Source organism: Phaenicophaeus curvirostris, unplaced genomic scaffold, assembly GCF_032191515.1.
Source record: "Phaenicophaeus curvirostris isolate KB17595 unplaced genomic scaffold, BPBGC_Pcur_1.0 scaffold_613, whole genome shotgun sequence".
NCBI lineage: Eukaryota > Metazoa > Chordata > Aves > Cuculiformes > Cuculidae > Phaenicophaeus > Phaenicophaeus curvirostris.
This window is the reverse complement of record NW_027207140.1, coordinates 11,848-28,872: the sequence shown is the minus strand read 5'-3', so window position 1 is coordinate 28,872 and position 17,025 is coordinate 11,848. Positions and strand designations below refer to the sequence as shown.

The following is a 17,025-nucleotide window of genomic DNA, read 5'->3' as shown; positions in this document are numbered from 1 at the left end:
GAAAAAAGCAACCAACCAAACAAAAAAAGCCTTTTACATCACTAGAGCTTATTACAGGAGGACTGGTAAATTCCAGAACAGTGAGCAAATGAATAATTAACAATGGTAATAAAAATCCACCGTATAAAAAGGGATGACCAAAAGGCTTATACTTAATTTCACAAAAACTTAAATTTACTTCTAGTGAGAAATGGCCCTCTAAAGTTGGATACATGGAATTGTGCATAATTATTGCACACAGTGATCTGCCAGAAAGGATCTTATACATGAGTATTTTCAGTGCTCAGTTAAACCTTCTTAAAATACAGGTTTATTATATTTCTCTCATATAAATCCTGCCACTACCTCTCTTGCAAGCAATTCAGAATATGTTGGAAAATAATTGAAACCATCAAAATATTTTACTTTGTTATTTTTGGAATCAAAGCTTGAACAGTTTTTTTGTTCAACTAACAGCGTTACTCAAGAAACAGATTGACAATATTACTGCCCCTGCTGCTTCATACTTACTGCAAAGACAACACTGGAAATTTGGAAAGAAAAATTCTGTGAACAACCCGTGGAGCTTCAGCTTTGGTAACATCAAGAAAATAAGATTTGACCTCTTATGGTCCCAACAGCAACGCTGCTGGAGGAGGGACAGCAAGCCATAGCTGTTGCCTAGTTGAGAAACAAAATATGATTAACAGTTCCATACCTTTTTTTACAACTATTCTGTATGTTAGTATGCGACTTCTTTTACTATTTAGAAGTCCCTAAAATTTGAAGAAGAAACCTCAAATGGTTCAGCTAAAAAACTTGTTTTTAACAAAGTATTTTAGAGACGTCTTGGCTTTTTTCCCTATGCTCTGTATCTACATATCAAAAGCCAATTCTGCACTCCTCAGAAAAAAATCATTATATCCACATTTAAAGTGAAATAAGTCCCACCTCAATGAAACAGTGAGTGCATTGTTATGTGTACAGCTCTTACAGAAAGGGATGAGTCTCTTACTGTGTCAGATTTCAGGGTTTGAATGCATCTTAAATCAGGACAAAGCATTAACAGTTTTAAATACTTTTATCAACTCAGTTTCAAGAGCCTGGTCATTCAAGGCATTTAGTTTTTACAGACTCAAAACTTTTCCATTCAGTTCTGACACTCATTAAAAATAAATATTTCATCAAATATTATAAAAATTTAGATTGTTATTTACAAATATGTGCTTAAAGACACATCACTACAACAACCCAAACCATTCAATGATTCTATGACATGAGGTTGACATGTTGCCTCTGCTTTATGGCCCAGTTCAATAGATGATTAGTTCAAGTAAACGTAATATTTTTAAATCTCTTTCATGGGTTGTACAGAGACACTACTGATCTTTCCTCACCACAGGTTGATCCAAATCTGTGGAATATTATGCTATGAATTAAGAAATACTAAAGAAAACTTCAAGCATCAGTCACTAAATGAGCTCCTGGTTGCGTGTACCTGAATATCAAGGTTGAGCTTGCTGAGGCAAGTTCCATCTTCCAGGAACCAAACTTGTACTTCACCTGAAATTGTTACAGACTATTGAACAGAGAAAAAAACATAGTCAAAAGAGAGTGGAATAACCAAATAGTCTGGAAATGACTAGTGATCTTTTATAGAATATAAATTCAAATAGTGTCTGAGCAGAGCAGATCAAGGATTACTAGTTTTGCTTGAAATTACCTTGAATTCCTTTTAAGTCCAGTTGCTGCAAGGTACGCCTACCTACGGAAAATGTGTAATCATTTCTGTGAATTGATGCAAATACAGGAATGTTTTTTAAGCAGAATGAGACAATCTAGGGCAAAACATGTAAGCTTGATCAATATTAGCACTCCCACCATTCAGCCTGCAATAGAAAACCTGCTTATAATTTTGTTTGCACAGGAAAGGGCTTAAGGTGACATCTGGTTTTCTCACATGAAAAATTATGTGTATCATGTTTTTGAGGCCTTCTTATAACCAGGAAATTTTATAATTCCACAGTGAAGTGTGGCTAGAGATCAATCAACCCTCACATCACTCATTCAGACTCAGGTAAAATTTGTCATTCCCATGTTACTGACAAACAAACAGATTATCAGCAAAACTAATTGATTCACACCCCAGAATTTCAGGGCTGGCTACTTGAAGAATTCATGGCCTTGAGATGAATCAGTTGCAGGAGTCCAAGACACAGGAGGAAAGCAAGGAATATTTCAGAATGAACAGATCCATGAGTAATGCCTCGTTGTCCCTGGACCTGGGACAAAGGCATCTCTCAGGCTATTCCAGTTTGTGCTGGAGGCTGAAAAGATCAGCAGGGATTCCTTGTTCCGACATCTATTCTCTGAATTGAATCAACCTTTTGCTCAGCTGTGTTCCTGACCACTAGTGAGACAGCAAATAAACAGCAGAACCATACAACATTTTAGCAGCCTGCGAATTATCCACCCTGCATTCCAGGGCAAGTTCTGACCCTTCTATAGGCCATACCTGAATTAATGCCATTTAATTCCGTAATGAGAAGGTTTTCCACAACTGTAACAAACACCAGAACAGTCACGATCTCTGCAAGGCTTTTGATTTTGTGTCTTACCAACGTTTTGGTCATCTGAAAAGAGCCACAATTATATATAAGGAAGAAAATAATTTCTTACCACACAGTACTTGTCCCCTGGAGTAAGAAAATCAGCTGTCAGGAAACAACTACTGCATGTGTCCAGGAGTTTGACAGCTTCTCCACTGTGGGCAGGTTTGTAAGCATAGATTGTCCCCTGACAAACAGAGAGAGATAATCCATCCCTGGGCTATGAGACTTCTCATTAAAAGCTGTCAAAGACTTCAAGAAAAAATACTCATCTTCCTGAGCTCTTTAAAGTTTCATACTCTACTCTAAATTGAGGTAAAAAGTGCCCAGTAGAATTCAACTGAATTTAGTAAATTATATAAATTTACACTAGCTGAAAATCAGGATGGTTCATTTGAGAGTGATCCAGCTAGTCACGTTTCCAAGTTTTGTTTCTCATAACTGCTTTAATTTAAAACCACCCTATTTCGTATTGCTCCAGAAACCAATCAATATTCTAAAGCAACATAAAACACAAATAATAAATCTTAAGCTTCAAAAGATGTTTTTATCTAAAGACCTCAAAACCTTTTAGAAACAATTCATAACTAATGTAGACATAGATTTTAGAACTTCTCTACGCATTTTACAAAAGGAGAGTGAAATCAGAGACAAAGTGTGACCAAAGTTACCCCCACAAAAAAACCCAAACAAACCACATTTAAATGCCAATTTAAATTATTAAAGGTCTGGAAAACCAGGGATAATTTGAGGATTTGGGACTCTTGTGTAAGATTTCTGGACATCAGGCTGGTCAAAGAAGGATCTTTGACTGGGTGGCCAGACAAATTCAGATAGATGCACAGAACAAGTCTCCCGCATAGCCACAGTAGGTCTGATGTACCCAAGGCCCAAGATTTCATTGCAAACACAAGATGGGCTAAGTTTACCTCTGGTATAATTTGTTGACTTGTGTGATTACATTACAGACATTTCATACTGGCAGTGCCAGCATGCACATACAGAATAAAAGGAACATGCCATTATATAATGCCGTTATCTCAAATGCTATACCTGGTCAGTGACAAGCAGAAGCACAGCGTAATCAGGTGAGAATATGAGGCTGGATATGGGTTTTAAGATATCAACGCAGATTTTCGTCTCATACTGCAGATCTTTGATGTGATAAAAGAATAAAACGCCCCCCTGTGCAGAAAAGTACAAATCCACATCAGGTCAAGGTCAATTATCCCAGCCTGAAGGTCAATTATCCCACCCACTCTGGCAAACTGAACTGGCAAAACCTTCTGAAATTCTCTGGAGCAAGTGTGTTTAACTGTATCCCATTGCTAATGGTCTCATCTGCCTTCATGACGTTTAAATCCAGATGACTCTTATCCTGCATAACGCATTTTTTGAAAAATCAAGGTGTTTTTTAATACAAGTCTTACTAACAGTCCATGTTTGACAACAGACTCTCTCATTAGTAAACACTTGAGATTCCACATTGTTTCTTTTGTGACAGTATAGGGATTTGTCCCTCTCTTAAGCAGCACTGTATAATGTAATCATCATTTTGGATTAAATATTGAGTGAGATTCAGCACAAAACAATTTGGTGGTTCTCTTGGTCATTTTTTTCTCCTCTCCTATTTTTTGTCCATCCTTCTTTCCTGTTCCTCTAGAACTCTCTTTGCCTTTTGTTAAAAATAGTATTGTCCTCTTTGGTTCCTTCTTTGACTTAAAAAATGGAATCTCTTCCCTCCCTGCTCCTTTCTGAGTTCTTGTCTCAAGTTCTAACAAAGAAGATATATGACAAAACCAGAGAGGACCTCCACTTTTTTTCTGACTTCTGTCTTTGCAGTGAGCTCTGCAAATACACTCCATTTGAATGCTTTTTGATTTTCACACAATAAGTTACAAGCATAAAGGATGCCTTACATTTCCAGCTGCATACAGTCCCCCGTTACAAAATGCCATGGCAAATAAAACTGATTGTTGTGGATCCTCTGGTTTGCCACCTGAAAGCACAAAGGCAACAAGAAACATCAAGTTTAATTCATTGCAACCATGTGTCCCAACTTCAAATCTGAGATGATTTACTACTTGTGAGTAAAAAGGCTCAACGGGCTATATATTCTTTGGACTTTGTGCTGTGATGATGAAGGACAAGGCTGGTACACATAATTTAAAGTGACAGTACTACTGTGGTCTGATGAATTAGAAATTAATTTGAGAAATCAAAACTTGTCCCAATGTCTGGCAACCTTCACTGTGGAAGTATTTTTTTTCCCTAATTTCTACTCAGAATTTCCATTGATGCAAACTGTGCCCTTTGCCTGTCAGGTTCCATCCTGTCTGTAACCTTTCATGAGTAGCTGAAGCAACAGTAAAATCCCCCATTTCCTTTCCACTGGGCTGAAGAGAGTTCTCACAGCCCATCTTTGCATGACACACGCAGACTCTGCAATAATCTTTGTGGCCCTGTGCTGAACTTTGTCCACTACGTGAATGCCTTTTTTGTATTGTGGAGCCCAAAACAAAACATTTGAAACAAACCCTAAATCCTAACTCAACTAAATCACAAGTGATTGCAGTTCTAAACAAAGTTACTAAAACTAAGCAGTAGAGAACCCATTCTAGCATCACTTATTCCAATTTAAACTAGAATGAACAGAAATTATTTCCCTGCCACTGTTTTTCCAGAGGCTATTCATTTGGCTGTCTACTAGCACAAAAGCTATTAATCATTTCTCCTGTAAACATATAAAAGGTTGCCATTGATGTGTCTTACAGAGGTCAGTGTGAGCTGAGTTTTTCTAACCAGTGGCTTCCTGCTGTACTCACATATTATTACTCCCAGACATCATTGATGCTGGCTAAAAATCAATTAGCTTGATTTGAACATGGAAATACCTTTCTTTTTCTGCGCTCCTCGAACATATGACACGATGTCTGACACTTTACACACGTATTCTGCACAAAAGAAAACAATATATAACGTCAACCTTGTTTATATGTCAGTATTGCAATAAAAGTCAGTTATAGCCCAGTCTACTGAACAAAAGGTGAAGTTTGGTATATTGAATCAAAAATGTGCATTCTTCTCCAATATCCACCATCTCTGTCATTTATGCATCTGAGCTGGCACAGTCGTTACGTGGTTCAGCTTACAGCTATAAAAGGGAGATAGTCATACATGGACTGTGATCCAGATGCAGATTTATCTATCTTCTAGTGCTAAGTTCTGGTTTTGTTATTTCCATTCATAATTTTTTAATTAGATTTACTTACAAAGGAAAGTTTAGCCAGCCTGAAAATTGCCCAAGTGAAATGTTGTGGCTGCTTACGGTTCTGTTTGCAAAACCATAACGGGAGCTTGGCACGTGCTTCGAGTTGGACACACATGTAAGCATTCTGCTGAGCAGATACAGATTGCAGTACATCTTAAATTAAGCAGAAGCTTCAGTAAAATACGAATACAGACAGTGTTCTCACACAGATTTAGGACAGGACTCAAAGAATACACAAGTGGAGGAAAATCCCAAATGGCAAAAATTCTTATTGCCTTCTAACGAACTGGCAAACCATTTCTGGTCACGCCTCAGCTTTATATTTGTTTGTGATTTTCAGCTCTTGATATGGCAAACTTAAGAGTTTGATGGTTTCAAAAACAGAGGAATAGTGCTGGTTTGCTGATTTTTTTTTCAGAGCTGCCTTCCATTTCTGTGCTGACTATCAAAACTGGATAGAGATACAGAACTTTGGGAAAGTCAGGGATATTTACAGCAGCTTAAAAAAATAATGTATTACATGGCAAAAGAAGAAAACAAGATTATCATCAGCCTGTCCATTAACACTGATTCAGTGTTTATTAAACATTGCTATGCTGGTCTACAGAAGGATATTATCCAGTTCTAGTGATATAAATAATAATTTTTCACGGAAAGGGTCATTGGGCACTGGCAGAGGCTGCCCAGGGAGGGGGTTGAGTCACCTTCCTTGGAGGGGTTTAAGGGACGGGTGGATGAGGTGCTGAGGGACATGGGTTAGTGATTGATGGGAATGGTTGGACTCAGTGATCTGGTGGGTCTTTTCCAACCTGGTGATTCTATGATTCTATGAAGTCAAAGACGTCTTCTGTTCACTTTCTGTGCTTCATATGTAATGCATTAATGCCTGATAATCTTTATAGACTTGTTTTGAATACAAAATAGTTCCTATAATTGCTGACCTTAAGGAATTCTATTAAGCAATATTACGTCAAATTTGGTTTCGTTTTTTAAAGATTCATCATGAGCTCATCTGTTCTAACATCATCTACCGTATCAGAGGAGGACAGTCCAATATTTCATGCAAAATAAAATGCATTACTGGTGCTTAACTAACAGTAAAAATACATATAGCTGGTATATTAATAGTTTATTGTTAACCTAGTAGGGCTGGTTAATAAGATCAGGACTGCTGTAACTATTGTTCATTTTATCAATTTTGATGAATTTAGAAGTTTTTCTTTTTTTTTTTCCAAAAAAAAATGAAAGCAAATTGTTGGGTGCTAAAGAAACCCACCCAGAAGTTCTGAATGTTTATCCTACTAATAAAAGAAATATGTCTTTACAATTTCTGTAAGATATACAATAGCAGAACAGCAGAAAGCAAAAAAAGCTTTCACCTATCCTTTTTCCTCCCTACTTGAATAAAAGACACCACACAGCTATTTCTTACCAGGGAGAGGTTTTTGTTGAAGAACAGAAACACTGCCTCTCTCAGCATCAATTGCCATAACATATCCTTCCTTACAGCCCAAGTAAATCTCTGAGGTCGCAGTCCAGCAGTGGGCAGTAGGATGCACTGACGGCTTAGCAGAATCTCTTGGCTTCAGCAAAAAAAATAAACAAGTTCAATTAACGATTGACAAATATCTGTACAAGCAGTTACGTACATTTTACAGCAAAAAAAAAAAAAAAAAGAGCACTCCCTCATAGAGCCTGAGCACCTGTATAACTTCAGTCCTATTTATTCAGTTAGTCCTTCACTGAGGGGAGTAATTTGAAAAACGAGAACATTCTCCAGAGAAGTCTGTCTGGAGACAGTGGTGGAGAACTCACCTCTCTCTCTAGAAGCTTGTCTGAATGATGAATTATATTTTCATTTTAAAATTACATATTTTAAAATTTGAATTTATCTGAATTTATTCTCCAGCGCTTGTGTCTGTTACAGGTTTGTCCCCTAGCTTGGAATCCATCCGGTACTTTCCCTACCCTTGCAACAATGCTGACCCACCATAACCAATATTTTAATGATAAAATTATGATAAAATTCAACACTCTGAGACCCCAGAAGTTTGTTGTGGTTTTTTTTTAATGTCAGAATAGCACTGGAAGCCCAAATTGAAACGGTTACCCACTATTATCTCACCCTGACAAATGTTTTTCAAATTACTTTTCAACATAGTCTTCCACTGCATAGACATTACTTGCACATGTGGTCTTGCATACTTGGCAGTACTAAAGCACACTTTGTTTGAATAGTTTAGCGTATCATATAATCCAAATTACTCTGTAAAACAGCTCTGTCAACCTTTGTGTCATCTGCAAATTAGTTCCAGAAATATCCTTGCCACAGACTTTGCATGTGCCTTGAATTTCATTTCACTGAAATAAATCTCATAAATCTATCATTCTCAAATCAGGAAGAACAGAAATTCACCATCAAATGTTATTAAAGACAGTGATCTGCTCAAATACAATAGTAATAGGGGTCATATAAATACCACGATAGAAAGAAATAGATGGAACAGGGTTTGGGGAGGGGAAAAGGGGAAGAAAACACAAGAAAACCTTGTAAGAACATTTAAGAGAAGATCCAAAGCATGTGAGCAGAAGTGGTGAGGAACACTAGACAATAAGATGGATGAAAAAGAATGAAGAGTCTATAATTCTATAAAACAACACCTGCTGTCTCAATAAAGGTTCTATAAAAAGGAAATATAGGTGGACTTGGGATGAAAACATAGGACAGAGATTCATAAGCGCCTAGATGTTGCTAGTAAAATATGCCAAGGGCTGGCTACATGATTCTGGGTAAGAAGCCTACTCTCTATTTATGCTTACAAAGCATTTTGAATTTCTCAGCGGGGAAATGTTACAGAAATAAAGTATATTAATATTTACTTTATAAATCAAATAGGACTAACAGTAATAAATCTATAACAAATGGGGCTTTACATCACCCAGAAAAACATTTAATATAGGCATTTTTGCTGATTTTATGACTCTTGAACATCACAAATCTTTGGGAAGGCTGCAACTGAGCTCCTGTGAATCAGGAGCTTTCTGTGTAAAGATGACTTCTATAATATTCCTTTGTACCTGCTGCCATGACTGTCTTAACACATAAACTAAATAAAATATGGAAAACTGAGGATGAGATTGTGTAAATTCTAAACTAGGTTGCTTCCTGAACTGCGCATTAGTAAGGTGGTGTATAAAATTATAATAATGATGATGATGATAATGCTGTCTTTCTTTGAGCTTCTCTCCCTTTTAAGTAGCAACTCTTCAGAGAAAAAAAATCCATGATGGATCCTTGTAATGAAAAGTTTTATAAAAGGACAATTAAATAAAATTGGTACTGGATGCCAAGAGGACTCAAGTGGTTGTGTCATGGCAAAGCATATTCAGAAACCTCAGGTCCCAAATGTAAGAAATATTGTAACAAAACTAAATTAATCTAATGGAAGAAAGAATAAGATTGAAAGCTGTAGGATAGTTCCATTCCTTTCCCTCTGCTGCCCCGTTGTGGTTAACACTTTGGTAAATACCCAGCCACAGGGTCTTGTTCTAGAGCCTGGAATCCTAACACATTTCAAAGGAGCCAACGAGAGCATTGGCAGTGGTCTTGCTTTTCTTTCTTGCCTCTCACACATTCTTTAGGAGTTGGCTACAGCTTCTAAGGGCCATGGACTACAGGTTGAGGACAAATCCCTTAAATGACAATCTAAATAATTGGTCCTCCACTTTGGATGCTTACATCAATGGGGAAAACATTGATCTCAGGGGACACTAATAGTGGTGCCATTTAGGGTATTATAAAGGGAACAAGTCCCCCACACCACTGGTGGGTTATCACACTTCACTGCCAGGGCCACCCTGGGGTCTCGCCCCCAGAGGGTGGTCCTTGCTGTCCCTGAGATATGGGCAGGTTCGACTGGACCGCTGGTTGAGCCATAAAGTTGGTTGCTTGTCGGGGGGGCTGCAGGTTCAGGGGTGCTTCGCCCCATTCGGGGTTGGCATAGTTGGGCCGCCTGGTGTCCCAAGTGGGAGAGAGCCGTGCGCGGCCCAGGTGCCCTCTCCCCCTCCCGTTTCCCTGAGTTTTAGAGCTGCATTCCTTGGCAAAGTGCCCTTGCTTCCCGCAGACCCAACACGGTCCTCTGGGTCGATTCTGGCGCAGGGGGAATGCTGTTGGCAAGTCATGAAACCGAGGGCAGTTTGTTACAACGTGACCCACCTGGCCACATTTAGAGCATGCCATCACGTTGGCTATTGCAGTGCTAACGGCCATCTGGATTGGGGCTAGACGCTCTTCCTTCGCGACATGCTTGATCATGTCTGCGATACTCGACCCCACCGGCAATGACCGCAGAATTTCTTTGGTTGCCGAGTTGCACTGCTGACGCAAGCATTCTGCTACCACCGGGCCTTTTGCTTCCGCAGGCAGGCTCGAAGAGTCGACTGCTGCCTGGAGACGGTCCACGAATTGTGTGAAACTCTCACTTTCACTTTGTTTTATCGTGGACCATGATGATGGCTTGGCGATGACTCTAGAAGCTGTGCGAATGGCTTCTCTGGCCGCACGGGTAGTTGCCATGACTTCATGGGCCCGCAGGCCCTGAGCTTGCGCCTGAGGGGTGATCATGGTTGGGTCTGTTCCCATGAGCCGCTGCAGGCTGGAGCCGTGCAGTGGGTGATCTGCCCCAGCTACTTGGGCCAGCTGCTTTACGCAGTTGTCCTCCCATTCTTGTTTGAACACAATCATCCCTGCCCCGTCCAATATTAATCTGCAAGCTTGTTTTATATCAAAGGGCAGCATGTCATCTCCACCGAAAACGCTGTCTATGAGGGTGGAGACCATGGCAGAATTAAGTCCTTTATCTGCAATTGCTTTAACAATTGCTTGTATGTCCTTAGGGTTTATTGGTGAGTGGACCCTCTGTCCCCCGTCTGTGACCCGAACCGGGAATGCTAGCTTGGCCGATGGGGCCCAATCGGCACATGCCATCTTTATTTTTCTCCAATCCGTGAGAGGGATTTGTCCCCCTCTCGGCTTTTCTTTAATTTGAGTGGGGATGCGTCGGCTTTTAACTCTATGCACCCCCACTTCCTCCTCCTCTGAGCTCGAGTCGGTTGTGACCCACCCGCCCGGACTAGCGTCCGAGCCGGAGTCAGAACTCGACTGACCGGTCACTTCCGGGCCCCGAGCTCCTTCTGTCGGGCCCCGGCCCCGCCCACCTCCCTTGCGGGTGGGGCCGCCCCCTCCCCGCGGCTCGCCCCGCCTGCTGCTCGGAGCAGACGGGCGCTGACTGGCTCTCCGCCCCTCGCGGGCACCACCCTTCTCTTTTATGTTCTCCTCCCCCTCACGCTCGCACGCGCCGTTCAATTCCAGCGCTACCTCCCTGTTCCCGCCGCGAGCGTTCTCACCCCGCCTTTCCCGCTCGGCGCCATCTTGGGCCGCATAAGGTGGCGGCCTTTCCGAGATTGCCTCGGGCTCCGCTTTTCCAGCGGCGCCCCCGGCCTCCCCGGCCAACCCGCCCCAGAAGGATTCCGCTCGTTTCTGTCCCTCCGTAAGCGGGCCGGGGTTTGAGGATTGAGGGGACGCATCCCCCTCTCGCAAACATTTAGATTCTGCATAATCATCACCACGTGGGGGGGGCAGAGTCCGCGGGGCCGGGGTGGAGAATATCCACCGGCTGGTCAATGACCCCAAGCTCTAAAAGTCTCGCAACGGCGAGAATAAAATCTTTAGGCTTACACTCTGTCTTATATAATTGCGATACGACCTTCACAAGGGCTTCCATCTTCCTTGCGGGTCCGGGAGCGTCCTCCCCGCCGGGCTGGTCCAGCCGCACCGGCCGTCGTTCACCCGATTCCAAGCGACTTCCCGATTCCCGGAGCTCCTTCCCGGCCCCCGGGTTTTGGCACCACCCCCGCCTTCGGGGGGCGTTGCCTCCGGAGGCGTGGCGACCTGGTTCAGTTTCCTGGATGGAAGCTTTAAGTTTCTTCAGTTCATCTTCCAGTGCCTGGAGAAGGGAAGGACAAGAGCAGCAATATCATATCTAGAAGAACAAAGAAGCTCAGATACTGTAGAATGAAAATATGGAATTGTATCCTTTAGCCAAAAGGTCCCAGAAATTATTTGTTTGGAAGGAGAGTGCTGCCAGGCTACCGAGTTATGTTGTCCAAATACGACTTCGAAGAATAAAAAGAGTTGTATCATTTGCGTATGGCATCAGCAACTCTGGGAATGGAACCTGAAAAAAATTTTAGGAATACTGGTACATTTGTGAAGGAAAGTTACTGTCTGTGAGATGCCACAGGCCTTGGCTTGTATTACTTGGTATAAGTAGAGATTGTCTAGTCTAAGCTAGGACTTCTTTCATATGCCACATGATCTTTGTTCTTCACTTGTTCTCCATTTATTCTGTGTATTAGCATTTTCAGAAGTAGCTCCTGAAACTCTGGTGATGAGCATGTTAACAAAACCACTCCTTTTCTCATTTTAATTTACCCTTCTATATTCCTCTTTTTCTTCATTCAGTTCCTTGACTTTTATCTCATATTCTCTAAATATTCTCTTTTCTTCTTCATTCCAAAGATGCTCAGGCTTGGAAAGAAAAGGAGGTGGAGGAATATCCTGGAAGCATTAAAGATAAATATGTTTCAAAAGCAACATTAAGTCCCCATCTGCACACTAACAAACTCTAGCACATCTCAAGATGAGTTAAAGGTATTCCTTAGTGGTAAATAAGGTACAAGACTTAAGTCTAAGTTACCTATATATTCTGTTTCTCTGGTCTGTCACTTGCACAGTAATTTTGGTGACACATATTGTGCTATTCTCTCTCAATTGCTTATAGGAATTCACTGCTGGATCTTGTAAAGGACAAGTATTTTGTACTCAAACATACTGCTGTAGATACTAGATACCTCACGTTTTCTGCTTCAGAAAAAAATCTAACTCAAAAAGGTAACCCAAATCTAACTCCATGCTAACGTATACTTCTAAGTGGAGCCCTAATTTTCCAAAAGAGATCAATTCCAGGGAAAATGCTTGGTCCTGCCGTACTCTTTTTCTGTGACATTTCACATTTGTTCCTTTCTTTACTTGTGTACTATCTATATTGGCTGAGTTAAAATGGAATACAGTATTTTTCTGTGAGATCACAGTGATGGAAAACAGGCTCTTCCTCCACCAGTTGTTATAATGGTAATACCAGATTATGTTCCTGCAGTATTCCACTGTGACAGGGACAGGTGTTATGGATAAGTCATATGCAGGCACTAGAACTCTGTGGTCTCTTTTGAGTCCAGTGTGTGGTCTCTTACAGAGTCTGTGTAGGTTTAATGCAATTCTACAAGTCTCTGACTTTCTCCTATCACTTAGGTTTGAAATATTTGCTAGTTGAATTTCACACGTCCTCTAAAAGCCCACAAACCACCTAAATGATATGGCAGAAACACAGCTCACCATCTTCAAGACGTCTTCCTTTTTGACTTCTAGGACTCCACCCATCATGTCATTAAGAGCACGCAGTCTGTCATTGTCCTGCAAACAACCACAAAAAATATTTTTGTTTGCAAAAGGAAGTGTAGTAATTGGAAGTTTTGAGAGGGATAATAGGGTAGTTCACATCTAGATCATCTGTACAATTATACGGTGTGTCACTAGTAGATTAATGCACTTCGGTGATGCCTGTGAAACATGATGAAAGTCTCAGAGTTTTTTCTGGTGGACGGATGTTCACGTACCAAATAACTTACTCAAACTGCCATTCTGGCATTCTAGAAAAGAATACACAGGTATAGACTACTCCTGTGCAGTTGGTAGGCTAGGCTGAAGGAGGCTATTGTGTTATTGTCTCATTGAGCATCTCTTTTGGGAACAGAACCATTTTAGGTTCTGCCCAGATGCATTTTAAAGCCAGAGGAAAGCATTACAACACCCTTGCCTTATCCCTGAAGAGCACAGGTCGCTCAGTTAACAAACACAGATAAAGCAGAAAGCTCTCTCTTGAGCAGCAGCATGCATTTAGAAATTTATCTAATCCCTAGTCACCTGATAGAGTATTTTTAACTGCCATTTTTTTTAGAAAATGTTGAGCCTAATACTAAATCTTTTCTCCCCCCGGCTGGTCTAGGTAGTTCCAATTGTAAACGATAATAAGAAGGAAAAGGCACACATCATCATTACCTACCATTTACACTTTATTCTCCCATGCTACATTACTGGAATATTTCAGTGCAGCATTAACTAAATAAGCCTGACCAGAGACAAAGGCCTACACAGTAAAAAGGAAACTACTTTAAGTACCTTCTCAGCAAGACGTCTTTCCATTTCAAGCTTAGCCAGCATTTCTGCTTTCTCTCTCTCTTCTTGAGTCAAGTATTTTTCAACTTTAATCTGAAGGAAGAAAATGAGGGTCATATCAGGGTTCTTCTCTCCAAATGTGATCACATGCAGACTAAGAACCTTTGGAAAGAGGGGCAATACTAATTCTTGATGCTTTTTGTATCTCTGCTCCATGATAATACTCCTCAAGAGGACATTGTTCTTTCGAACACCCCTGAAAGCATATTTAAAAATGCTAAAATAGAAACTACCATCATTTTTGTTGAGATTAGTTGTATTTCTTGCATACCTTTTCTGACAGTGAATAACACGAACTGGTGAGAGAACAGAGAGAATTGGGAAAGACTGACCAAAAGAGCATGAGATTGGTGGAATATATTGTATAAGAAGCATGGTGCTTCTTTATAAATTATCATTTCAATTTATAATTACAGTACTAAGCACGGTTTAGTACCCACACACTTAGTCTAAAACTACTTAGTCTCAAAATGGTGCTCAGAATAAACAGAGAAACCCTTATCTATGGAAGTAAACCCTCCAAGCCTGGCTTGAATCTTACACTCAGGAACAGGGGGAATATCTACCTAATTTATAGCCAATTAAAAACTTAACATCAACGAATTAAGATTGTATACATCTTATTCATTTTGGATTGACTTATTATAAGTTTTCTCCCTAAAGAGTGAAGGGAAGCAAAAGAGACAAAAAGATGATTTTAAGTACACAGACACATCTGTTTTCAGCTTTTCAATGTCTGGCAATGACAGGAATTAAATAAATATATTTGAGTAGGTGAAAGAGAAAGATTCATTTTTCAAACACCTCTGAATCCTGAACTGTGAGTGCTCGCTCTGGTATCTCATCATCTGTAAGAGCTGGCTCCCACACTTCCAACTGCAGATCAAGTTGTTCCAAGATTTCTCGGATCCTCAGGTTTCTTTCTTTCACTCGTTCTATCTCCTGCTCCTTTTGTTGTGCAACTATGTCAAATTCCTTATTAAAAGCAGTTTTCAGTTTGTAAATGATGTCCTGAAATACCAAAAAGGGAAACAGCAATATGGCACAGGTCACATCCATCCATGATTATGGGACCACTCCTCAAGCCATCAAAACCATAAATGTGTGTAATTGTATGTGTGACAGGGAGATAAACTGGTAAAGCCCTTTAATGAAAATCATATAGGCAGAGTTCAAGCTTTGTTAAATAGAGGTGGGCAAACTACCATTCGTGGGGCTTTTTTCCCGCATAGAAATTTTTATTGCTGCATATTGCTGCAAACACTGGATAGAAAATTCTATTTGCTTGTTTTTGAATTCTTTGGCTGAAAGAAGGGGCCTCAAAGAAAAAAAACACATGACCTATAAATCTAGAGACTGTAAATCACAGGTAGAGGGGCATACTTTTAAGGGACATACACGCTAAGGACAAATTTTCCTGATTTTTAAGTGATTCATCCTGCAGTTTCAATAATGCTTTTATGTGATTTTCTGCCTGGCATATGTAAGAAAAATTCCCTCATTAAATAAATAAACAAAAGTCGTAAACTATTTTTTTAAAACAGCTAAGACCTTACAATGATTTTAAAAATCATATATTCTCGGTGCTTAAATTCTTCCTTTAGCCTACAGAATTGACCTCAACAAAGCAGAACAGAATATTAAGAGAGAAAACTATGTGTGTCTCCTACTACATCAATTTAATAAAATGAAACATGGAAAGGATTTCAGTTCTCTCACCAGATTTTACATTTTGAGATGCTTAGCTGTCTGCAATTTGTATTACAATAAATATTTTTGTGGCCATGATTATTTCATTGGTTTCTAATACAATAATAAGTTATGATGTAGTAAGGCAGGATGGCAGATAACATAAAGTGTTGCTGGGAGACAAAAGGCTGTGCTCAAGTGTTTGTCAGCTACCTATCTAACTCTCAGCAAATTCACTGCACTGGCCAAGAACACAGCAGACTTGTCTGCTATTAGATATATCGTATGCATCTTGAAAGCCACACAGTAGAAAGATCTCGTTACATCCAAACTTACATCTAAAATTGCTCCTTGTGTTTCTTCCCCATCTGCTTTAAAAACTAGTGTATCTACTAGATTTTATGTATTACAACGCATAACTGTTGAGCTCTGCTACCAGTTGTAGCCTTAAAGAGCTCTGATGAGGCAATGCTTTACTGTTGTTTAACCACTTCTGCCCTTGCAGATCATCTTCATAAGAAGCCTTTTATGTAGCATGTTTACTGCTTAATAAACAGGCCAGGGTAAGAGAAGGGAGAGTCGGATAGTAAAGAATATTAAATAACAGAAACACTGAAGGCTCCAAATGAAGGGCTGATAAGACTGTAAAGAAATGAAATGGTGTGAGGATACAGCTGAACTTTCATTCAGCAGCAAATAGTATGGAAAGAGGTCATGTTTCCACAGGCATGCTGAGCTGTGCAAGCCAGCTATACAAACACCAGAGGACAAATAGAAATACTCTCAAACTGGGTAACCAATTTCATAAAAACGTTTTTCTTCCACACCTGAGCTGGCAAATCCACATGGTGCTTTGCTGCACGATGTGCATTTATCTGTAACACAGTGGCCTGTGCAACTCTCCATTGTAGTGTCAGTACACCCAAAATCTGAGCGTCTGTGACTGCTATGAGTATGTCTTGTGTGTGACTCACTATCCAATGTCTCCAGTATGTATCTTAACCAGCTCCTTCATGTTCTGTTAGTGTCAGATAGTAAAACAGAGTATTTAGCATTCAAATACTGAGACAGAGTTTTCTCTGGCTAACGGGGAATAAATGTGCACAAAGGAGACAAAAATCAGC

General features: G+C 40.2%; 1 protein-coding gene across 1 annotated transcript; it reads right to left on the bottom strand.

Annotated features, from left to right (window-relative positions):
- Positions 1–9,206: 9,206 nt before the first annotated feature.
- On the bottom strand, positions 9,207–16,807 carry LOC138735237 (golgin subfamily A member 4-like). Its single transcript, XM_069883143.1, has 7 exons — positions 16,691–16,807; positions 15,017–15,223; positions 14,156–14,245; positions 13,313–13,390; positions 12,353–12,478; positions 11,625–11,864; positions 9,207–10,468 (listed from the first exon to the last, which is right to left on the bottom strand). The coding sequence occupies exons 1-7, from the start codon at positions 16,805–16,807 to the stop codon at positions 9,701–9,703; spliced, it is 1,626 nt and encodes a 541-aa protein (XP_069739244.1). The 3' UTR covers positions 9,207–9,700.
- Between the last annotated feature and the right edge of the window lie 218 nt (positions 16,808–17,025).

What these genes read in the sequence shown, in the direction of transcription:
- LOC138735237 (XM_069883143.1), bottom strand. Translation starts at nt 16,807, where the DNA reads ATGGAGAGTTGCACAGGCCACTGTGTTACAGATAAATGCACATCGTGC. An exon ending in AAAGACGTCTTGCTGAGAAG is followed by an intron (nt 13,391 to 14,155) that starts GTACTTAAAGTA and finishes GGTTGTTTGCAG; the next exon opens with GACAATGACAGACTGCGTGC. An exon ending in AAAAAGAGGAATATAGAAGG is followed by an intron (nt 11,865 to 12,352) that starts GTAAATTAAAAT and finishes TCCCTTCTCCAG; the next exon opens with GCACTGGAAGATGAACTGAA.